Source organism: Rhinopithecus bieti, unplaced genomic scaffold (genome assembly GCF_001698545.2).
Source record: "Rhinopithecus bieti isolate Rb0 unplaced genomic scaffold, ASM169854v2 scaffold_17939, whole genome shotgun sequence".
Lineage (NCBI taxonomy): Eukaryota > Metazoa > Chordata > Mammalia > Primates > Cercopithecidae > Rhinopithecus > Rhinopithecus bieti.
The window spans coordinates 2,954,201-2,979,509 of NW_016809446.1; the positions used below are offsets into that span (position 1 = coordinate 2,954,201).

A 25,309-nucleotide genomic window follows, 5' to 3' on the forward strand; every position below is an offset into this window, starting at 1 on the left:
CAAGTTCACAAGAATACATTTGGACTAAAACTTTCTTTTTGATCGGCAAAGAATTATCTTTCTAGTTTCTGGGATTCCACAACCTCATGTTCCAGTTCTCCCCTACCTCTCGTGGGCCTCTGGATCTGTGAATTTTGGTAAGTAATCTTCTGCAGATGATAGTTTACTGTGTCTACATTCCCTGTCACAGAACACCCATGGAGGAAAAGGACTTTAAGTGGTGAGTGCTGCTGCCAATTAGAAAGTTTCCTGCACATGCTTATTATAAATCAACCCAGGTCAGGAAAATAAGACAAAATGCATTAAGTCACAGACATTTAATGCCTCATCAGTATTTTATATAATAGAAAACAATATAATGTGTCCTAATAACAGAAAAAAGGGGGGACTGCTTGTGGCCAAATGTCTTAAACCTGATGTTTATGATCCTCAACCCTTGACAATAACCATGCATATACCACCACCTTTGAATAAATACCAAAGACTCAGGGATGGTTGGCAAGGTGGGAAATAAAAACACAACTTCAGGGGCTTTGCAGGGAAAAATCACCCAGTCCTAATACATACTCATGGGCCTGGCTTCAGTCAATGCCTTAAGAAATGCCTTCAAATGCAATGTTTATCAAAATATATATGTTCTTCATGGAAAAAATTATACAGCACTGAAAAACTTAATGTGCAAAACACTAGTCCTCTGGTTCACTGTGTTCCTGCCTCCCAGAGGCAACCATTTTCAACGGTTTCTGCCATTTTCTCTAGTATCTGCCTATTTCTAACAATATGCTTATGTACTATCTGTTAATTTTTCTATGTCAGATATTTCTGACTCATATTCTACTCTAGAAAATGAGGCGTTACCTCTTGTGATGGAGACTGCTAAGTGGTTTTCCAAATGTATCTTGCCTTTCTCTCAACAATAATGCCCTGGATTTTAGCTGGGCACAGGCTGCTAAGAACAACCTTCTTCATAGCTGGGTATGGCTATGTGGCGAAGTTCTGAACAACAGGATGCAGTGGGAGTAGTGGAGGCAACTTGGGAAAATGTTCTTAAAGGGAAGGCACTGGCCATTTATTTCCTTTTCTACTTTCTTCCTGGCTGGAATGCAGATGTGATGGGGCAGCTAGAGCAGCCATGGTCTAAGGACCGTGAGTTGGAAGCTCTGTGCTGAGGGTGGTAAAGTTTCAAAGATCAAAGCCACCTAGATCCTGGCAGACTGTGAAGCTGCCACCCAGTCTGTGGATTGCCTACTTACACAAGAAAAAAATAAACTTCAGTTTTGTAAAAGCCACTGTTATTTTAGATGTATTGTATTGCCATGTCCTGGTAACCCTAATCCTAAAGACAGCTCTTCTCAAAGCTAGAGAGGCAGGCAGAAGCTACATTACACAGGGTTAGCAGGCCAGTTAGGATTTGGAGTTTCATTTGAAATGCACCCATTTTAAGCATGGAAAGAATATACTTAGATTTGTTAAAAGTTCACCATAACTGCACTGTGAGGTTTGCAAGGGAGTGTATGGAACAGTGGACGCAGGAGGAGCAGTTAGGACGATGCTTCAGGAGTAGGAGCGAGACACAGGGTGGGTGGTGTAATACGGATGTTGTCAGAATGAACTGAAAGATACCTGTCTAGAAAGTAAAATCAGCAGAACCTGGTGGGGGGATGGGCAGAGGAGGAGATGTCAAAATGCCTCCTGATGAGTAACTTCAACAGCTAGATGGGCAACGGTGCCATCCACTGAGGTGGCAAACCCCTCTGTTGGAGAACCAGGTTTGGGAGGAAAGAGGACAGCTGTATCCATTAATAAATTCATCCCCAAATGATTCTATTCTCTGAAGGACACTTAATATAATGAGAAAAAAACACTTACTGACTTATAACAGCCAAAATTGTTTGAGTTTTGACAAAGAATGATGTAGGGAGTTTCATCTTTTAGCATTTTCTTTCATCTTTTATCGCAGAATATGCATCTACTTTAAAATGTGACAAAAGCCAATTTTAGCCAAGTGTATTCTTAGGCTTAAATTTGAATATCACATTACATTTCCTTTTGTGCTGTCTGCTAAGCAAAAAGTAGAATGGAGACATGCTTCCTTCCCTTCATCTTCTCTTCTAGACCAGAAAAAACTGAATGAGATTTAAATTTTGATTGAATTTAATTGTAAAATCTGCTCTAAACTGATTTAGAGTTTAGAATTATTTTATATTTAATAAATGGTGTTACTGAATGTCATAAGTATGAATATTCTGTATATTCACATGCAGAAGAATGAAATTTGAACCTCATTTCACACTTAAAGACTTAGACTTAAGATCAGAAATTGTAAAACAACTAGAAGAAAACATAGAAGAAAATTTACACATCCAGATCTGTAGTACTTTGAATTACTACTCCTGCAACCTGTCTGGTTTCTCTAGAAGTGCAGTGTCCAGTATGATACCCTCTAACCATAAATGTCTATAGAAATGTAAGTTAATTAAAAGTAAACACAATTTAAAATTCAATCTTAGTCACGCTAGCCACATTTCAAATGTTCAATAGCCACACGTGGCTAGTGGCTGTTGTGATGGAAATAACATTTCCATTACTGCAGAACATTCCAATGATAGAACTGCTCTGAAGACCAGGAATAGATGTCATTCTGTACAAGAAGTTCAGGAAGTCTGGCACTGTCTCTCAGTTTACCCTAAGAATTTCTTGGTCTTGAAATGTTGATAACTATTTAAAACAAAATATGCTATGAGGACCAAATAAAATTCTGTTGTAATAGGAGTCAGTCCTGACTTCAGTATGAAAGCTGTGAACTAGATTTTTCTTTTTTTTTCTTTCCTGTAGCTACTACCCTGGGATGGGAGGGTACATTATTTAGGGACACTTCTAAATCTGCAATTTCCTTACTCAGTAACTTATGCCAAGTAGTACTATAAATACAGCCAGCTGTTGAGAAGTAATTAATAGTAAGCCTTTGAATTTCTGAGGGATCATTAGTCCTATTCATTTTGACCAATCAAGACCTTGCTGTGTCTCAAATGCATATGGAGATAAAAATCTCCACAGATATATCTCTCAAAATACTTTTCTGCGATTTTGCATTCCACAGATTATTCCTCAACATTTTTCACTGGTTTTACAACCAGCTTACAGTGATGTAAAAAGCTTTGTGCCATGGTACTTTAGCCCCACAAGGCATTTTCGTGCAGTTCAAGGCCATTTAGAGACTCCCTTCATGTACTCTGGTAGGGAAAATCATGTTCAGATTTTGGATCTACAAGGCTCACCATGGGTGCTTAACTAATACTCATTAGTTTAGAATGATAGGGAGACAGGAACTTCCTAAAGGAGGGGCACTTGGGTGTTCCAATCTAAGTTCAAATACATTTTTCCCTACTTGAAACTTTAACAGCTCATCAATTATTATGTTTTCTTCTCTTCAGATTTATGAAACAGTAAGAAGTGAAAGTATTCTGCAAGTATGACCACCTGTCTTTCCATATCAGGTTAATAATTTCTAATATGTTCTTTTGTAATTGTTTCTCAATTTTGTGCTGAATGTTGACCATGTGCATTTCCATTCCTTAACAAAATCACATTTGTCTTTAGAGCATTGTCATTACTGTGCACAGCACTCTCCCCATGCCTGAACCGTAAACAATCCAGAGTAGGACATCTGCCCAGCTGTCCGACTAAAGTGGAGCATCGTAGACTGTGGCTTTCGAACACTTCAGTGCTTTAACAGGTCATCTGGGGAGGAAAGTAGTCATGACTCCACACCTTTAATTTAATAATATTGCTCCAAACAAGTGAGTAAAAACGAGAATAAGGAGGGCAAATAAATATTCTGAAAATGTGTCTTTTCATTTCAGAGCTGACTGTCCAACAGAAAAAGAGATGACAAAACAAAACAAAAAACAGGGAAACATTGTTTGCTTTTCCTTCCTGCAGTGCCCTGCAGCCCACCAACTATGAATTGGGCACTGTGCTAAGTGCTGGCATTACTGGAATGAAAATGACAAACACAGCCTTCTTGGTGTTGGCTGTAAAAGTCAAATTGTTAGATAGGTCTTCTTTCCTTCCTACCATTTATTTTTTTTTCTGATCTGTATCACACTCTCATCCTACTCTGCTTCACTCAAGCCCCACTGGTGGTGTCTAAACTCTACAACTGCATTCATTTATCTAGTGGCCATTGCGAAGTGCTCTAACCAGCGTAAATCCATGCCTGTGGCTCTTTCTACTTGTCCTAACAATGCTGGCTGGGTGGGACAGGTGCATCTAATGAAGGTGAAGGACACTTGGTCAGGGCTCAAATTAAACACTGAAATGCTGGCTCTGATGAAGAGCTACTTACAAAGAGATCAAACTGCAAAGAGAAGACACCTGGCCAGAGTGACGCCTTTCAAGTAAGTCCGGTGTCAGCAGTAACTAACACTCACATGCTAAATCTGCAGCTCAAAGGCCATACATTTGGTAGATCAGAGGAACAGCATCTTGAAACACTATAATGACTTGCATTTAGAGTGCAAGTTAATATTACTCTAGGGATTATGCTACATATCCTCTTGTTTAAAATGTTATTTAATATTTGAAAAGAGGAAATACATGCCAATTTTAGCCTCATTAACTTTGTGAGTCGGTTACAGAAGACTGGGTCATGTCTTTCAGAACTAAAGTCCCTAGAGTCCTGTATGAATCTTTTTTTTAAGTGTGAGCTGATCATCCTTTCCCCTAAGAATCATCATAGTTAAGAGTGGGAAAAAAAATGAAATAAGGGCTAGCATTTTCCCTCATTGTCTCTCAAAGACAGTAGTGAGATCAGCCATCCCTTGGGTTTACTTAACTTTTCTACTATGTTATCTGCAAGGGAAGCAATCCTTTTGATTAAATGTTTATTTCTAACACAAGAACACTTTATCTGCTCATTTAATCCTTTATAATAACAATTCCTTACCAGTGTTTTGTGGTTTCCATTTTATAAAGCACTTTAGAATGTTCTCCCCCCTAGCACCTACAGTCTACCTGGATCAAAACTCAGACCAGCTCCATGGCAGGTAGCATTATGTTCTCTGGTGAGTCCCCAGCGATCTCTGCACACCACTGGGAACCACTCAGTAGCTGACCAGTAGATTTGATCTTAAGGGGCCTCCAGTCATGCTATTTTTCTGTACTGTCTGCTGCTATGTGTAGAGTCATATATAACAACTCTTAATGGGGTTCCTAAATAACTAAAATGTGTCCCCTGCTACACAAGCCGTGAATACATAGTTCCTGTAAGTCTACTGGGAAAAGATTAAGGCTAAAAATGAACAACTCAATGCTTATTGCAGGCATATGTCATACATCAATATCACGATGCATTACACTCCCATGTACTAAATTTTACAAAGGAGAATTTTGGTGAAAAGAACTGAGGCTGTTCGTTCAAAATATCACTTATTAACAGCTGCAAGAGCTACCAATTGATTTCAGACTATGGATGATAATTCACTTGAGAAGATCTTTAAGCCTTTTCAAAAACAAGCAATTATGAGGAAAAGCTTCTGTCTTGGCCCAATTAATTTTCTATCCTGAAACCATGCTGAATATATTAATACAAGATTAGGAAGGGAAAAAACACCTTCTATAAAAAAGCACTGGAGATTTTTTCATTTTTCTAGCTGCAAATGCCCATAAGTCTTCTCAGGGTTTATTTTATGTTCAATTCTAAATAATTTTTTAAATAGTAATTACTCTTGCCTAATAAGCCTTGTTTCCTTCTTACTTACCAAATTTCCTTCATGCTTTATCAGGGCTTACTCTGACTCTTACTTCTTTTAATAAAACACTTAAATCTGACTAGTCATTAGCCATTTCTATGAAGTTTGTATGGCTTGAGTATCATGTTGTCATTGTTCAAACTACTCCATCTTATAGTTTATGAGTAAACCTTCTTATAAAGTGTACAGAATAAACTCATATGTAGAAGCTGAGAGTAAACACACACATGCACACATGCTCATAGGGTAAAGAACAGGACTCAAGAGCCAGGCTTGTTTGGGTTGAACCCTAGCATTGTCACTAGCTGTATAACCTTGAATGAAGTACTCAGCCTTGCTTTGCTTCATTTTTCTCATCTGTGAAATGAGGATATGAATGGTATTCTGGCCATAAAGGTTTTTTTTTTTTTTTTTTTTTTGAGACAGTCTCCCTTTGTTGCTCAGGCTGGAGTGCAGTGGCACCATCTCGGCTCACTGCAACCTCCGTCTCCCAGATTACAGCGATTCTCCGGCCTCAGCCTCCTGAGTAGCTGGGATTACAAGTGCCCACCACCACGCCTGGCTATATAAAGTTTTTTTGAGGTTTGGATTACTGAATTAATGCAACACACTTAAAACGGCGCCTGGCATACAACAGTAGTGATTGGTGTACGTGCCTGCACCGTCTTGTCAATCAAATGTTAACTGCAGTAACGTTTTATCAACAGGAAGAGTGTTTTAATCTTACTCCTGTCCTCCAACAGTCAAATGATCATAAAACTGCAAACTGATGATCTTTATTCCCTTGGGAACCAACATTCAATCTATTTTATTCTTTTTTGAACACTATAGAAGTAATTTAAGTCTAAATTACTGTCTGAAAAATTGATTAATCATAACATCTCATTCCTGAATGAGCATGAGAGAGACCAGAGGGATTTATGGTAATAACTGCCTCTTCTGACAATATGAGACAGCTACAGGGTTTTAAAAATTCTTCCCTTTCTTTCCCTGGGTCAGGGCATTTTTACCTGTGCTGTGAATAAAAAAGGTAAAAGTCAGGGATACAGCTTGTACAATTGCACTATGACAACTCATGGGTGTAAATACATAGGCTTCAGTGGAAATGATGTTTGAGTTCTATTAAAAGTTCATGTTAACCAATCTCTTCACTATATCATACCCTCTGCTTCAATCTTAAAATAAAAGCCAAGATAATTTCAGTTGTAAAACAGTTTGTAAAGTAAGTGTAAAGTACTTTCTTAAGCAATTATTTACTTCTTTTACATTTCTATTTAAACCTGTACAGATCACCGTTATCAACAAAGCATTTTGTATATACGAATTATTTGGAATAATCCTATCCTAAATCCTAATCTTATCTGAACCAGCGTTAATTATCAGACCATCTACATACTACTGGGGAAAGAAACAACAAAATAAAATTGTAAACTCCTAACTAATTATAATAATCATTTTACTAAGCATGTTTAACACTCAGAAGTACTTTAGCAGAATTCCAAAAAGTACCTTCTATTAGTTTTAATTTTTGTTGAAAAGATAGATGGGAAAAAAAGGAGTCAGTTTTTCAGTTCCAAATGCAGTGGGCTCTTAAACAACATGGGTTTAAACTGCATGGGTCTACTTGTACACAGATTTAAAACATATATATAGTGGAAACTTTTTTGGGCATTTGTTGACAATTTGAAAAAACTTGCAGATGAACTGTGTAGACCAGAAATATCGAAAAAATTAAGAAAAAGGTGTGTCATGAATACACAAAATATATGTAGTTACTAGTCTATTTTATCATTAGGATAAAATATACACAAATCTATTATAAAAAGTTAAAATTTATCAAAGCTTATGCATACAGACTGTACATGGCACCACCCGCAGTCAAGAGAAATGTAAACAAATGTAAAGATGAAATATTAAATAACTTCGTAAATTAACTCTAGTGCACACTGTATTACAGCAATAACTTCTTAGCCACCTCCTGTTGCTACTTATGTGAAATCAAGTGTTGCTCCACTTAAAATAACATGTGATGTGAATTATCTCTGCTTGAGATCATTATCTCTGGCTCTCCAGTAAATTACATATCACAGTAAGGAGTAATCTCTTGTGATTCTTGCGTATTTTTAATTGTGTTTAGTGCAATATTGTCAACCTTGAATAACACCATGGGACACATACAAAGTGCCACTAGTGATGCTGAAAGTGCTTCCAGGAAGCAGAGAAAAGTCATGACATTACATGAAACACCTGAACTGCTTGATATAATATAACCATAGATTGAGGTCTGCAGCTGCAGTTGCCTGCCATTTTAAGATAAATGAATCCAGCATTAGGACCATTGTAAAGAATGAAAAGGAAATTCATGAAGCCATCACTGCAGTTACAGCAGCAGGCACAAAAACCTTGCATTTTTAGTGAAACTGCAGTACATATTGAAAATGTAGCCTTTATGTTGGTACAGGACTCTAAAATGATTCAAGAAAATGTGAAGTCAATATATGGCAACTAAAAGCAAAACGAATCTAAAGCTGGATAATTTAACGCCAGTAAGGGTTGGTTTGATAATTATAGAAAGATTTGGCTTAAAAAAGAGTCAAGATAACAGCAGCAGCAGCTTCTGCCAACCAAGAGGTGGCAGGTACGATGAAGAACAATTGAGGGGAAAGGACATCTGCCTGAAAAGTTTTTGAACCCTATTCTAGGGGGAAGAATCCATAAAGGACATGCATTAGTAAGGAAAAGAAATGAGCACCAGGATTTAAGGCAGGAAGGGATAGGCTAACTCTACTGTTTCATGCAAATGCAGTAGGGTTTATGATCAGGACTACCCTTAACTATGAAGCTGCCAACCCCCGGGTCTTGAAGAGAAAAGATGAGCACCAGCTGCTAATCTTTTGGTTGTATAGGAAAGCTTGGACAACAAGAACCTTTTTTAATGGTTTTGTTCTACCAATGCTTTCTCTTTGATGTAGGGAAATTATCTTGCCAGTAGGGACTGCCTTTTAAAGTTTTTTCAATAGTGCACAATGCCCCTAGCTACCCAGAACCCAAGAGTTCAACACTGAAGGCATCAAAGTGGTCTACTTGGCCCAAACAGGTCTCTAATTCAGGCTCTACATCAGGGGTTCATAAGGAACTCTCAGGCTCATTATAAACAGTACTTTATGGAATGGATTGTCAATGCTATGGAGTACCCTGTGGAGACAAAAGTGACTCCATCTTGTAGGCTAATTCTCTACGCTAACTTCTGATTAGCCCTGGCCTCGTGAATGCCTCCTGATTTTTACGTTACTGTCCATAGTGTAAGAACAAAGGAAACTTGGTGCTATTGCACAAATTATAGGCTGCGATACACATAGTAGTCTTGCCTGTTTTGGAGGGTTGCCTTTCCCTATGGTATGTAAGCCCTGGGTCTCTGGAGTAACAGTGTTGAGATCTTCCTGCCTTGTGGCTGACCAAGACCAGGCTGGTGTCTCCAAGTTCTCCAATAAAACACTTTACTAACAAACTGGATTGTCTGTCTCCTTTGGGTTTTCAGCTCCTTCAGCATTTGGGGGCCACTTTGCATATGTGACCTATTCACGGAACAACTCAGATAGAACATCGTGAAAGTCTAGAAGAATTACACCATTGAGACACTATCGTTGATACAGTAAAGCCACAAAAACCATCAAGGCTGAAACAAATTCTTGCTTGAGAAAACTGGGTCCAGATAGTGTGCATGACTTCACAGGCACCAATCAAGGAGATCATGAAAGAGATGTGGATATGGCCAAAAAAAAAAAAAAAAAAAAGGTGGGGGGATGGGGATGAAGGACTTCAAGATATGAATCTTGGAGAAATTCGAGAGCTAATAGATGCCACACCACAGGAATTAATAGAAAGCGACTTGAAGATGAGTTCTTATGAACCAGTGCTAGAGGATGAGGAGGATACAGAAGAAGCAGTGCCAGAAAACGAATTGATGTTAGACAGTCTGGCAAAAGGGTTTTGATTATTCAATGCTGCTTTTGACTTCTTTTCTGACACGGATTCATACATGGTATGGGCACTGACACTAAAGCAAATGGTGGAAGAACTGACAATGCACAGAGATAAGTTTTAGAGAAATGAAAAAGCAAAAATGTCAGACAGAAATTACGACATATATCTGTAAAGTTACACCGAGTGTTCCTGCCTCTTTTGCCTTCCCTTCCACCTCCCTTCACTTCTTCTGCCACCCCTGAGAGCAAGACCAACCCTTTCTTTTCCTCCTCTTCCTCAGCCTACTCAATGTGAAGAAAATAATGAAGACCTTTATAATGATCCACTTCCACTCAATGAATAGTAAATAATCCCTTCCTTATAATTCTCTTAGTAGCATTTTTTTCTACCTTACTTTATTGTAAAAATAGAGTACATATTAAATGTAACACACAAAATATAAATATAAAAGATAATATAAACATATAAAAGATACATAGTTAATCAACTATTTATCAGTAAGGCTTCCTCAACAGCAAGCTATTAGTTAAGTTTTCGGGGAGACAAAAGTTATACCTAAATTTTTGGCTGTGTCAGAGGCCTGTGCCCTTAAATTGCACATTGTTCAAGGGTCAAGTTTATACATCTAACACTAAACACGAATGTGTCATCTCTTCACTAGAACCCTTTCATTTTCAAGATCAACTGAGCAACTGCAACTGAGACAAATCTAGACACACCATGAATGAGGTATTAAGAAGCTGGGCGGCCCAGTTTTGTAGCTTTCTTCAGATTCATGAAGTAGAAACAAAGACATACGATTATGGGGTTTAGTATGAATTGATGTATGGTACAAATTAGGAACTTTATAATTCTGCAACAGAAAATAAGAGTTTAGGAGAAAGCAGAAAAGAACGGCAAATAACTGTTTAATAAAGCTATAAAAATAGTAATGTTTTACAGTATTAAGTTTAGAATCAATTGTAATCCCTTCTAGATTTAAGTTACACTTAGCGCTAGGAAAATTATTTATGATTTGGCATTCCTGTAATACTTCCTTTCTGTGGCAGGCTTTATGCAAAGACTATTACTTACTGAATGGGGAAAAAAAAAAAAACCTTAAAAGAGTAAAAGTGTTGTGAATCAAAACCCAAATCAATCTCCTTGGAAACAAAGAAGAGACAAAATATTGCCTGGAAAACTTCAAAATATTTTATAGACACTGGTAAATTTATTCACCCCAAAATCCCCAAAAGTGAACAGAAGAGATCCTTTAACAGACATAAAATTGAGGCTCACTGTCCAAAAGCCTTGTGCAAAATACAGGAGTCAAGAAAAAAATCATTTTTCTTGTTATATAGAAGTTATAGCTGAGATTACTAGGTCTTATCCTAAAGTTGACTCTCCTCTTCCTCTATTAACAGAACCCAAGAAAAAAGACTGCATTTCCCACCCTTCCTTCCTAACAAGAGTGACTACATCCCAGCCCATGCAAAGTAAGCACAACTTAAATGATGAGTGGGACTTCCAGGAAGGCTTTTTAAAGGCAGAGCATGCATTAATGCATTCTTCTTTGCCTCTTCTTCCTTCCAGCAGCCTGAAAAGCTGATGTAATGACTGGATCTTAGCAGTCAATTTGAACAAGAGGTAAAAGCTAGAGGCTGAGGAATGATGGAGCAGAAAGAAAGGAACTGGGGTTCCTATTAACATCCTGAAGCTAACTATCAGGCCTGGACTGACCGACGCTTTCTGGCCTTCTTTTACGAGAGAAAAATGCACTGTTATTTAAACCACTATACTTTTGTTTTCTTTTTTGGGGTATAGACAGCTGAACCTAATCCTGTCCCAAATCCTAATCCTATCTAACTAGTATTAGCTATCAGCCCATGCTTATACTGGAGAATGACATTTAACAAAATAAGATTTTAAAGTTCTAACTAATTGCAATAACCATGCAGTTTTCTCATGCTGAACAAAGTTAAAGAAATATAATGCGTGTTTCCTAAAGAGTGTCTTTTGTTTTGAAAGATAACATTGGACACAAAGGAACATAAAATCTACACATAATTATATAAACATTGCTTTGACAAAAGCACCAAATATTTTATTATGTCTGTGAATACATTTCTTGGTAATAAAATTGCAGTTATGAATAAATGATACTTTGTAAACTATAACATAATAGGAGGAGAAGGTATTAACACTGTGATTTTATGGGGTTGAATCAGTTTTAGTTTCTTATACAACTCAGAGCTTTATGTTATTTAGACTGTCTCAACATTGGCACAAGGTAGCATTTTACTTATCAAAACACTGGAGGAGGCAGTCTATTTTATGTGGGAATAATGGCTTTTTTACAGTGTTTGATTAGGAGACATTAGGAAGCTTGCCTCGAAAACTAGCAAATTAGAAAATTAGCAAATTTATCTAGAAGATTTTACGTTACATCCTAAAAAACAACCAGCCACTAAAGACATCCTAAACTGCTAAGTATGCCAATTTGCCTCAGATGCTTGCCATATAAGCTGCTTTCAGGAGCCAGCAATGAATATCATAGATACTTGAGGATAAAAGGTTGAAGGATATTGGCATTCAAAAGAGATGAAGTCAGAAACCCTGTACAGCCCAGAAAAAAACAAAGGAAAAAAAGAAAATTAAACAAAGAACTTGCATTTTACTTATGGAGTGAAACTTTCTTTGCGTATTTCCAAAGATTTTAACTTTGGTTTCTCAACTAGCCCTAGCAATATAGGGTCTTACTAATGACTCTTTCACAACATCGTCAAACTTAATTCAAACTTTGAAATCAATCCTCTTATATTCCCCTAAAGGCAAAGCACCTCCACGAATAATAATATGACGTACGATATGAGTGGCCAATTTTTAAAAGTTAAGTCATTTCTTTCGTAATCCAGTGCTCAGAATTAGCGTGATCTGTTTCAGGTCTTTTTTTTTTTTTTTTTTTTTGCCGAGGAAAAACAACAATAATAGAAACTCATATATATTCAGAAAACAGATGCTGTATGAGTTTGAGCCCTTTAATATATTATCATCGTGGTCATAATCAGAGGGGCCCTGTTTTGTTCAAACCCCAATAATTTTAAATAAATAGTAATGTTCAACATTGACTGATGACATTATCAACCACATCACACCTGGAACACAGTAGATAATAAATGATAGCTGTTATACCTTCCTTCTTGAAAGAAAATCCTTTCATTTCATTCTCATTTTGTGTGAAGCTTCTACAATTCATAAAAATCATAAAATAATAAAAGGAATGGTCCAACATTATTTAGTCCAGTCTTATTTTTACAAAACATTGACTTTTAAAAGTCCCTGAGACTGTAATTTTACTGGTTCAATCTGTCTTCCCTACCCTTGTTAAAAAAATGGAATCATTTGTCATTATTGGCTGAGTATCCCTTCTCTGAAATCCTTGGGACAAGTGTTTTGGATTTCAATTTTTGAAATATTTGCCTTATATTTACCAGTTGAGTATCCCAAATCTGAGTTTTGATAATCCTAAATGTTCAACGAACATTTCCTTTGAGTGTCACATCAGAGCTCAGAAAGCTTCAAATTTTGGAGCATTTTGGATTTCAGATTTTCAGATTTGGGATCCTCAACCTGTACTAAAGAGGAAGACTAAGAGATTGCTATTATAAATAAATTTCTCTCAGGAAGCTTTCAAACTGCAGTCCATATATCACCATCTGCATCAGGACCACTGATGGTTATAAAAGGCAAATTCCTGGGTTCTGCTCAAGATCTACTGAATCAGAATCTCTGCTATTAGGCCATTTTTATGACAAATTCCACTCCCTTAAAATCAAATTTAAATTCCTTGGATTGCAAGCTTATTCCTCCTTGCCCACTCTTTAAAGGGAATGGGAAACACTGAGTCTCTAGACTATGCTTTCTTCCAGATTACACAGCTGTCTTTTTGTTTCTCTAAATTTGGTAAATTAATTGCAGTTCTTTAACTTTTCTTTTTTTTTTTTTTTTTTGAGATGGAGTCTTGCTCCCTCACCAGGCTGGAGTGCAGTGGCGTAATCTCAGCTCACTGCAATCTCCACCTCCCGGATTCAAGTGATTCTCCTGTCTCAGCCTCCCGAGTAGCTGGGACTACAGGCACGAGCCACCATGCCCAGCTAATTTTGTATTTTTAGTAGAGATGGGATTGCACAGTGTTGGCCAGGATGGTCTTGATCTCTTGACCTCATGATCCACCCGCCTTGGCCTCCCAAAGTGCTGGGATTACAAGTGTGAGCCATCGTGCCCGGTCTCTTCTTTGCTTTTTCTCTTTCTCACCTTTTTTGACATCAATGCACTGTTTCTTCCTAAACCTCCTCCAACCTCTCAATGATTGAGATTGGCAATGCAGCAATTGCAAACCAACCAGCAATGACCACATAGGAGGATTAGTTCATGGAAGTAATACTTTACCCCGTGTTTCTGTATGGATTCCTGTTATGGGTTAACTTTTTAAAATGCTTCTGGACATGTTTTACTCCTGAGATCAATCCTCACTACCTCTGCTTCAGGCAATGTATTTTGGAACTCTTCCCAATTCTTCCCACTGAAATTACACTTCCAAATTAACTATGTAATATTGAAAATCAATTTTTCTCCTCACAAGTATAGCAGCCATCCAAATGTCAGGCATGAATTACATGAATATGCTTACCATGTCCTAAATTCAGGGCACTATTAAAAACCCAGAAGATACTGTGGTTGGGTTGAGGGCACAGCACTCTCCCAGAAGCAATTACTCATATGCAGATGCAGGAAGCATTTAAGGGTGTACCATTCAGAGAGACAGCTCTTGGAAAAATGCTCTGGCTCTTAAGCACAATGCTTATGCCAGCTCACAGTCAGCACTTCATACCTGCCCAGCCGGTGTAACCGGTGCCATCCCGAGGGTCTGCTGATTTCACGCCTCTCTCCATTTGCTGAAGAAGCTCCCGAATCTTATTGGTCAAGCGTTGTGAGAACTCAGGAGTCAGCTAGATATTAAAGGAAAACAAATATCAAAATAATGTGGGTCACCCAGCTTGCTGGACTATAAGCTATCAACGACAGAGAGGTATTTCTTTTCCACTTATGACATATTTTTCTACCTGGGAGACTGAACAATTTATTACCTATTCTTAACAACAACATCACATTAACAAAATTTATAAAATACTGTTGTAACTTATGTTTTACATAAAATTTTTAGTTAAATATGAAAACAGACTGCCAATGATAAACTGGCTCACAGTAATTTACCACTTAATAGTAATTGCCTATTATTTAAACCAATATTTATTATAATAATAGTCATTTTATTAAATTAAGCACAAATCATACATCTGCTGCTTTCAAACTACTGGATTTTTAGTATTCAAGCTGCAGCAAGGTAGATGCCCTAAAGAAACATCTAATTGCCCTTATTTTTAAAAAATGATTAAAAAAAATAAAGTAGCAAAAGAAAAGCAAAACAAATTCATGTGTATCAAGAGCCTCAGCAGAATAGAACAAATATCAAACTCACCATCATAAACCCAGTGTCTGGCAGAGAATGGGGCTTCACAAATGTTTCTCAATGAACGAGCCTGTCTGCATCCTTACCCGCTATTAGCTGAGTGATCTTGCTTAACTCAGAACTTATGTTTCAATTACCTCCATAAAGTCAGGATAATAATACCTGCCCCACCAATTTCAAAATGTACTTTGAGGATTAAATGAAATAGTGTATTATAAGTCTTTCTCATTCAGGGATGTAAATGTTGACATTTTACTAATTTTCAGCAGATCAAGGGTCTAAGGCAAGTAATAGTTTAGATATGGATTGAAAAATCCACTAAGGCTGGGGCTCTGGGGTCAGTACCACCCATACGAAGGTCCACAGATGCTGTGCAAATAGTGAGGCTCACACAATCATTACGTTTTTCTTCTTAAAGGCAAGTGAAAAATAATTTTAAACTTCTGCATACACTGAATCAGTGTCTTAAAAAGTCACTTTAGGCCGGGTGCAGTGGCTCATTCCTGTAATCCTAGCACTTTGGGAGGCCGAGTCGTGTGGATAACCTGAGGTTGGGAGTTTGAGACCAGCCTGACCAACATGGAGAAACACCATCTCTACTAAAAATACAAAATTAGTCAGGCATAGTGGCGCATGTCTGTAATCCCAGCTACTAGGGAGGCTGAGGCAGGAGAATCCCTTGAACCCGAGAGGCGGAGGTTGCAGTGAGCCGAAATTGTGCCACTGCATTCCAGCCTGGGCAGCAAGAGCAAAACTCCATCTCAAAAAAAAAAAAAAAAAATCACTTTATTGTATCCCTCAATAATTTTAAGAACTTGCTGTGATTCTACGAGTTGAATTTCACAAAGCAATTAAAATTTCAGAACAATGTGGATGTTACAAGGGTATAAACACTTTATTTTACCATGTAAGGATTGCAGAAATAAACCTAACCACTCACATCAGAATCTCATTTTTAAAAATGGGATAAAATCTTAACACTGATAACAGCAAGAAGGCAGTATCAGAATTAACAACAATAGTTTAAAAATACATTAAGATTCACTTTGGAGGAGCATCCTTGATAAGGCAAATCAGACTTTCAACCGCATCTGGATTATTTAATCTAGAGCACCACTATGATCCCTTATTTCACACTCTTTAGAAGAAACTACATTGTTTGACAGACACACTCCCATTATTTAACAATTTCTGCAAAGAAGATTTCAACCAGACTTGAAAATACATTTAGTAGGATAAAATATACTTCAGTGTTAATATAAAAGGCCTATAAATCTCAGCTAGATAGAAGAGTGCATCTACATTGAGAACACATCATCTACTGTATATAGATCATATATAATTTATCATCTTGCCTGGCCTTCAAGAGATCAAGAATAATGAGAATGTCTCAGCCTCATGAAGGGAAGTTACGTTCTGTTCGGCACATTCTGCATTTAATAAAGGTGACCTCTGTGAGAATATTGATTGCTTGTGGTAGACCACCAAATTATTCAAACTCTAGCAATAATCTGAAGTCTCTAAAAGTCCTTTTTTTTTTTCCTGACCGATGCCAGAAAACAGACCAGTTCCTTATTGAAATCTTGTGCCAAGAAATTAAGGAGGACAGATCTCCAGGGTTTGATCCCCTGTGTGCAACATTACACAGTTTTAGAACTGGTATGCTACTTTCTTTCTAGGATCTGTCCAAAAACTACATTAGGAAATAAATTACATTCTTACTCTTGGGTCAGGGTCTAAATTTGTGCATTTTTCCCCTTAGAAATAAAGGGTTAAATTTGGCCAGGCACAGTGGCTCACGCCTGTAATCCCAGCACTTTGGGAGGCTGAGATGGGTGGATCACTTGAGGACAGGAGTTCGACACCAGCCTGGTCAACATGGTGAAACCCTACCTCTACTAAAAATTAGCCAGGCGTGGTGGTGTGCACCTGTAATCCCAGCTACTCGGGAGGCTGGGGTACAAGAATCACGGGCCTGGGAGGCAGAGGTTGCAGTGAGCCAAGATGGTGCCTCTGCACTCCAGCCTGGGCTCAGGATGAGACTCCATCTCAGAAAGAAAGAAAGAAAGAAAGAAAGGGTTAAATTCATAAAAAGCATTTACTTTATAGGCAGCCTAAACAGCTACATTTTATTGAAGGTTTCTGTCACTAGGACAATCCTCAAGTGTTCTCTTTGCCAAGTCAGCATGAAGCAGCAAGTCCTCCTCCAGCAAGACAAGACATATACTTCACCTTGAGAATCTGCACAGTTAGGAAGAATGCAAGCCCAGATGGCCAGAGGGAATCCATCTGACCTGAAGATAATTATAAAAAGCTTTGTTTGGGCAGCTTAATACTAGTCTTAAAATAATCAGATTGACTCAAACTCCATATACATTTTGGTAGCCTTGTACCCTACACCTCTTCTTCATCTCTTTGATTCCTCCTATCTGCATTACTGACCCAAGTTAATCTATAAAGTGACGAGTGCTTTAAGGAAAAAACACAGAACTATCAAACCCACAGATTAATTTGACAGGGATGAAATCTGTAAGGCCATTATATCACATAAAATGCCTTTTGCATGGCTGACAAGTTCCAAAGAAATAAACTAGTAAAATTTTTAAAGTGTGTGCCCTGTTTCCAGCTGAACTCATTTTCAAAATTTTTATTATTTTTATTTTTTAGAGACAGGGTCTCTCCCCGTCACCCAGGCTGGAGTGCAGTAGTGCAATCATAGCTCACTACAGCCTCAAATCTCCTGGGCTCCAGCAATTCTCCTGCCTCAGCCTCCCAAGTAGCTGAGACTACAAGCTTTCCACCACACCTGGCTAATTTTTAAAAAAGTTTTAGTAGAGATAAGGTCCTGTTAGGTTGCACAGGCTGGTCTCAAACTCGTGGCCTCAAGCTATCCTCCTGCCTTGATTTCCCAAAGTGTCGGGATTAATGGCGTGAGCCACTGCACCCAGCCAAAACTAGGTATTCTTAAAAATATTTGTATTCCCTCTTAACCATTATGTTCACTCAAAAAGGCATGAGAAAACACAGGCCCCTCGTATTTTACATCCAGGTTCTCTTTTGCACAGTGATTTTGTGACATGCTAACCAGTTTAATTTACAAATTTTTTTTTTTTTTTCCCCAGCTGTGGGTATGTCCTGTGGAGTGACACTGGTACAAACTTCAGGTTTCCTATGTCCCCAAATTCTCTTAGCAGTAAGAGTTTAAAGATGTCCTTACCACACTGACCACCGTTTGCTCTCATCATTACCCTGACCACACTTGTGTGTAATCACAAAGGAGTAACACGGCACATGTGAATACTGTTAGGATTCTTCACCTCTTTAAGCAGCAAACCAAAATACATAAAAAATGCCAATTACATAGTAAACTACATATTTGCCAATTTTTAAAATTTATACTATCAATAATTGAGCTTACTTCAACAATGTTAACAATGACGTATTCAACATTATGTTGGAGCTCCAATTGTATATAGTAACATGTATTTTTAAATAATTTACATATTTATCGTCGAATCATGTATTTTTTTAAAGGGGGATGCTCAACTCTTTCTTTCGGGCAAAAATGAGCTCCTTTCCGAACACCGTGGGGAGAGGCAGGGATGCAGGCAGCCATATCCCGAACTCACCCTCCCGGCAGCATCAAAGTAGCCCTCGGCCAGGGATTTGTTATAATCAGCATAAGGATTCGGGAAGGCCCTTTGAGCCATGACGCCGGAAGCCAGCCTGCAGAACAGGGGAAAAAGAGAAACTAGGTTGAGATAGGGGCCTCGGCCGAGTTGAGAAGGCGGCGGCCAGGGCCCAGGTATCCCCTTTCCTCCAGCTCCGCGGCCAGCGAGCGGTCTCGGCGGTCCGAGTGGCCCTCGGGCCCACTGCGGCCCAACTGCTAGGGCGTGGCGCCTTCGCGAAAAGGCTGCCAGGGCCCTTAACCCACCCGGATGAAGGGGACCCGTTTTGCAACCCCGTTCCCACGCCCGCGACTTGAAGCAAGGGCGCTTCCCGCGTCCTGAAGCCCTCCTCGGCCCTGGCCTCTCACCCAGCAGCCCCGGTCAATAACAGAAGAGGCTCCTTTACCGCCCAGTTTCTGCCAGGAAGACCAATCAGAGCCTTCGCCGCTCCCGAGGCCCTCCCCCTTCTCGCTTACAGTTTGTTAAAGAGACAGGAGTGTAATTTCTAAAGGATAACACAGGGTATTTTAATTACGGGGTAGCAGAAGTGAGGACCCAGAATCACGCGGAGATGTGACCAATATTTCATACCCTTCTTTAATTTTTCTTATTTTTAAGAAGTCAAATTTAAGTCCAGAGTCATAAGAAGTAGATTTTGTTTTTTAATCTGGAGAAGAAAAAGACTGCTTTTAGATCTGAACACTGGTATTTCTGCTGTTTGCAATAGATAAAATTGGCGAGGGGTCGGGGTAATGTCTCTCCAGGGACGTGCCAAACTTTTCTTTCATTTCTTAAAAAAAAAAACAAAAACAAAACACCACCATCATTATCAACAACAACAATATGTCCAAAGGACAGGATATCAAATAGCAATTGATAATACTTCGGGGACAGCACATGAAAACACAAATTACAGCTCTCAGGAAATCTATTCTGCTCCTTAGCCTCAACTGGACGATAATACTGGATAACAAAGCTCTTTAAAAAATATTGAAGACCAACAAAACAGGAGCTACACAACATTCAATTTCAATGTTTAACAGTCCCTGCTATCTGAAACATTTTTCTTTCATTTAAAATTAAATCCTACCTGGTACATATTAGGCCCATTCTATTGCTGAGAATTTTGGAGTTCAGTTAAAAAGTCACCCTCACTCTCTCCTTTTCCTTTTCTCCGATTTCAATGAAGGGTCCTAGCTCCAGACCTCCAACTGGAGAAGCCCGATCTCCTCCCCAACTCCCTCCCACCTTGGCCTAAGTTTGTCCTTCTGAGGCTGCCATCCCAAACACTACTCCTAATCCCTTTCCACACCCAGGTTTGCTGTTTTAAAATAGTTACCCTCTTAGGAAGCTTAGTTCCTTTCTTTCCCTCATCAAATTCATGAAGATTTAGTCGAGGCCCATAGTGAATCTTAAACTGGATATCCCTCATGTTGTAAAAGATGAGTGTTTGAAGGAGCAACTCACAAGAGAGAAAAGGAAAAGGAGAGACATTTCATCAATTTTTTTCTTTAATGATTAAAGGCTTGCTATCCATTTATCCCACTCACAGTCTTTAAGCAATTAAATATTACTGTTGTTAAGCAAGGCAGGATGGTAACTGTATATTTTCATAGTATGCCTCTATCTTGTTTTACTAATCCTTTCCCCTAATGATGGACATTGTTTCTAACTTCCGTACTACAGATAATATTCTTGGAACATGTGCTTGTATGAATCTGTGTGAGTATCCCTGAGACATGCACCCAGCAGTCAATTGCTGGATCATATGAGATTCTGTACTTAATTTCCCCAGTGTTGTTAGATTGCTTTCCAAAACCGCTGGACTAGTTTATATTCCCTCCAACAGTATCTATTGTTTACTCCAAGAGTATTCACTCCAGCATATCAATTGTTTATATCATTTCCATCTCCTCTCCAACACTTGGTATTATCTAGTGTTCTAATGTTTGCCATTCTAATGAATAATGTAGAATCTCAGTAATGTTTAATCTTTTCATTTTTCTGTGGCTAATGGTGTTGAACTTTCCTTCACATATGTGTTTGACAATTGGGCTTTACCTGTTCATATCCTTCATTTATTTTTCCATTAGTTATTGCATTGTTTTACTGTTGATTTGAAAGAGTTTTGTTTCTTTTTTTTTGTTTTTTTTCATGTGTGTGGGGTATATTCTATACATTAATCTTTCACTTTAGTTATTGTAGATACTTTCTTTAGTCTGTTCACATTTTCTAGGATATCCTTTATTGAATCACAATCTTTCATTTTGATGAAGTTAAACCCATGTAATTGTGACACTGTGATTTGAGGATTTAGCTTCATATTCAAATGTCTTTGTCTACTCATAGACTGCAAAGATGACTTCCCACATTTTATTTTATTAGCTTTTTATCTCTTATATTTAAGGCTTTACCTGTAGTTTACCTTTGAAGATGATGTGAGGCATGGGTCCAAACTTTGGGAAGGGAAGTGGAATTATTTAGAATTTAAATATAGTCAAAGCATGTGACTTGTAAATGCCCAAAGATTTTAATTGCTGGAAATAATATCTTCCTTCCTTCCTCCCTCCCCCACTCCCCGCCTTTCCTTCTCTTTTTTCCTTCCTTTTTGTCAGAGAACCAACCCAGAGAATCCCTCCTTGGTTCTGATACAAAAGAAAAATGCTTAACATTTATTATTTGTATTTGTCTACTCAGGCTGCCACACAAAGAACCATAGAAAGTGGCCTGAAACAACAGAAATGTATTTTCTCACAGTTCTGAAGGATAGAAGTCCGGGATTAAGATGTTGGCAGGACTGATTCCATCTGTAGCCTGTCTCCTTGGCTTGTAGATGCCGTCTTCTCCTATCTTCACATGGTTGTCCCTCAGTCTGTGTTGTCTGTGTCCTAATTTCCTCTTCTTACGACACCATCATAGTGGATTATGACTTCATTGAACCTTATAATTTTTTTTTTTTGAGACAGAGTCTGGCTCTGTCGCCAGGCTAGACTACAGTGGCACGATCTTGGCTCCCTGCAACCTCTGACTCCCTGGTTCAAGCGATTCTCCTGCCTCAGCCTCCACAGTAGCTGGGATTATAGGCACATGCCACCACGCCCAGCTAATTTTTATATTTTTAGTAGAGCCGGGGTTTCATCATGTTGGCCAAGCTGGTCTCGAACTCCTGACCTCAAGTGATCAGCCCACCTCGGCTAACCTTACTTTTCTTTAAAGACCCATCTCCAACTGCCACATGCTGAGATACTGAGAGTTAGGGCTTCAACGTATGAATTTGGAGGGCAACAATTTAGGCCCAAACAGTACGTATGCTTTCACCTGTGGCTATGGTGGCTGAACACATTTGTGGCTAACACAAATTTGACAGTTATAATTTTTTAAGGATCATTCTACTTTTGATAAATTTAGGATGTTTTTTTAAAAAATGTAGTGTTCCTTCTTTTAATCAATGTAGCTGTCTTGTGTGAACTTTCAGGAAATAATCATTGTATTATTGCCTTTAAAACTGAATACTTCTGGAAATCTGGGACGATTGATAACAGAGAAAAACAACTATAATCTGAGGGCATTTTAGTTCCATTATCATACTTTAATTTCAAAATGTTATAATGTGTATTAGGGTGAAAACTATGTTAGTTACAAAGAGGCCTCAAAATATAATCTCCAAAATACATAGAGATGTATTTTTCTTAGTTCAGATTAGCTTTGCTCCATGTGGCCATTCAGGATCACAGATTCCTTCCATCTCTGTTCCCGCCTCCCTCAGTGTGTGATGCGCTCTGCAAGTCCATGCTGGTCTTAGGTGTGTCGGGATTGCGGCTTGTGAGAACGTCAGGCACACCCAGAGGAGTGTACAGACCAGGAAGTGGGATTTGTCATTTCTCTCATATTCCGCTGGTGAGGATTTAGTCACTTGGCCACCCCTAGCTGCCCAGGAAGCTGTGAAATGAAGTTCTCCACTGAACAGCTGTGTGTTCAGCTATAATGAAAGAAGGGGAGGACTGACTTTGGTGGACAGTTAGTGTCCTGCAATACATAATGGCAGTTTTAGTAACTGATAGCACCTATCTGCCAGCAAAGGTGCAGCATGCTTAAGTGTCTGTGGTGTTCCCTTTGCCTCTAACCTTCTAGCAACCATGCCTGCTCTGTTTCTTACCTATTCCCTTGATCCTTGTTAGCTGGTGGGTCTTTGGGGTAAAAGATAGATCTTGAGACTCCATATCCTGTATTTTTTCTAGAAACTCGCCACCTGCTTTCAAACACACATATACGCACTCAGACACACACACATACAAATCAGGCAAATGGTTTTTACTTTTTTCACTTTTCTCCTAAGTACCACTTGTCTCTTTTTTTGTTGTTGAGATTACCTTATTTTCTTTTCAGCTCAAAGAAGTATAAAGCAAGAGTATCTAAGCTTGAGTCTAATATCACCACACTGCTGCTTTAACACCCAGCTGGGACTGTGTACTACTGAAGCAATTTTCTGTTTCGTTCATAGTACAGAATTCAGGGATTGACAGGAGCAATTGCCAGTGGAGGAAACAAGAACATAAACAGATGTACACCAAGCGCGCTACGGAACACTTTTAATTTCCTGGAGACAGTATTTCTTACGGCGCTGACAGCTTTTCCTCCCTGCCTTGTCAGGATGTTATTAGTGTGCTGACAGATTCCTTTCTCTCAATGTACCTGCTGGGTGAGAGCGGCTATTATGTGGAACACAGGTGTGCTGGGGTTTCCCTGGGAGATTAAAAAATATTGTGAGTACAGAAAGTTGGTAAAAGATGTACAAACATTTAAGCTTTTTCCTTTCTCCACCTAACACTTGTGATGGGCTCTTTATCAAGCAGTGTTAGTATGCGTCTTTAACGAGCAAAAAGAAAAGGAGACTTCCCCCTTTGTTGTTGAAACTATGTCTATATTGCATTGTTAAATTTATGCAGGTCCCCAGTTCCCTATATGATTGAATTTCATGATGATGGGAAGGATAGAAAGTATCCCCTACTGGAGGGGTCTTCTCAGGACAATGAATTGTTAATCAAGTGGATTATTTTTGCTTCCCTCCCATCCAACCACACAAAACTCAGTCATGGAAAGAGATGATATATTACCAAAGCCCTGCGTTGTCCCATTCTGATGTGTTCTTTTGGCATATCTGATAGTTGTACACCCTGGCAGGGGAGAGTAGCCAACAGAGAGATAATCAGGCCTTTGCAGTCCTTCTTTTAAGATTTGGAATTGCCACACAGCAGGTGCTTTTCAATCATTTGAAAGAGCAACCTTAACATTTTCCAACTTGCCTAGTAGCCACGTTATTTGTGCTTCATTTTTCCTTTCTATTTGCCTTGAGTTCAGGTGTATAGGTGAGTAACTGTAAGTAGAATGTAGTTCATAAGAAGTGGGAGAAGCTGCTACTTCAGGACAATAGGAGTTTAGCAGTGGAATTTACACACCTAGAAGGACACTTCAAGAATCCAGCTGGTTCATCTTGTGATTGCCTTGTGGGATCATCTTGAACTGACCATGCTACTGGTCAGCCAGTGGCTATGGCAACAGACAGGGCTGCAGCTGCAGAGAGGAGCTGGCTTCTTTAACTGGCTTCTTATACATCATCATAACACCTGGGCTGAGCCTCAAAGCCTGGGCCCAGGACTGTTCTTGGAGCTGGCTGAGAAAGGGAGGATGAAATTCTCAGGACTAATTTCCTTCCTCCTGAGGGACAGGACTTGGCATTCTAGGAGTTATATAAAACTTTTTTCCTGGGTAATTCCAAGTTCGGAAGCAGTAATTCTCATACATTATATCAGGCTCTTGTTTGAAACACAGATTCCCAGACCTCAGGAGGTTTGGGTTGAATTTGCATTTTAAAAATCTTCATATGAAACTCTTGGAGACTACGTTGAATCCTTTTTTTTTTCTTTTGAGATGGAGTCTCGCTCTGTCTCCCAGGCTGGAGTGCAGTGGTGCGATCTCAGCTCACTCGGCTCACTCTCAGGTTCCAGCAATTCTCCCACCTCAGCCCCCTTAGTAGCTGGGATTACAGACACGCGCCACCACACCTGGCTAATTTTTTGTGTTTTTAGTAGAGACAGGGTTTCACCATATTCCCCAGGCTGTTCCGCTTGGCCAAGTGATCCGCCCACCTCAGCTTCCCAAAGTACTGGAATTAGAGATGTGAGCCACTGCTCCCAGCCTGAATCTTAATCTTAATGTGATTGTTTTGCAGACTATGGACTAGAGTTTGACATATGCTGGTGAAAGAGAGAGAGAGAGAGCACAATTCTGAATATAAAAGCCATGGTTCTAAAGGTTAACACACTGAAATTCTGTGAGTTATCATGCCCATCAATTTATATTTGTTACATCATAGTCCCTAAATTATTTCCTAGACT

General features: G+C 38.9%; 1 protein-coding gene across 1 annotated transcript in view; it reads right to left on the reverse strand.

Moving 5' to 3' along the window:
• LANCL1 (LanC like glutathione S-transferase 1) overlaps nt 1–21,777 on the reverse strand; it is a 47,372-nt gene extending 25,595 nt beyond the window's left edge. The window contains 3 exon segments of the mRNA XM_017889354.1: nt 14,608–14,725; nt 18,876–18,972; nt 21,670–21,777. Coding sequence (XP_017744843.1) covers nt 14,608–14,725; nt 18,876–18,956 — 199 coding nt within the window. The 5' untranslated portion in view covers nt 18,957–18,972; nt 21,670–21,777.
• Between the last annotated feature and the right edge of the window lie 3,532 nt (nt 21,778–25,309).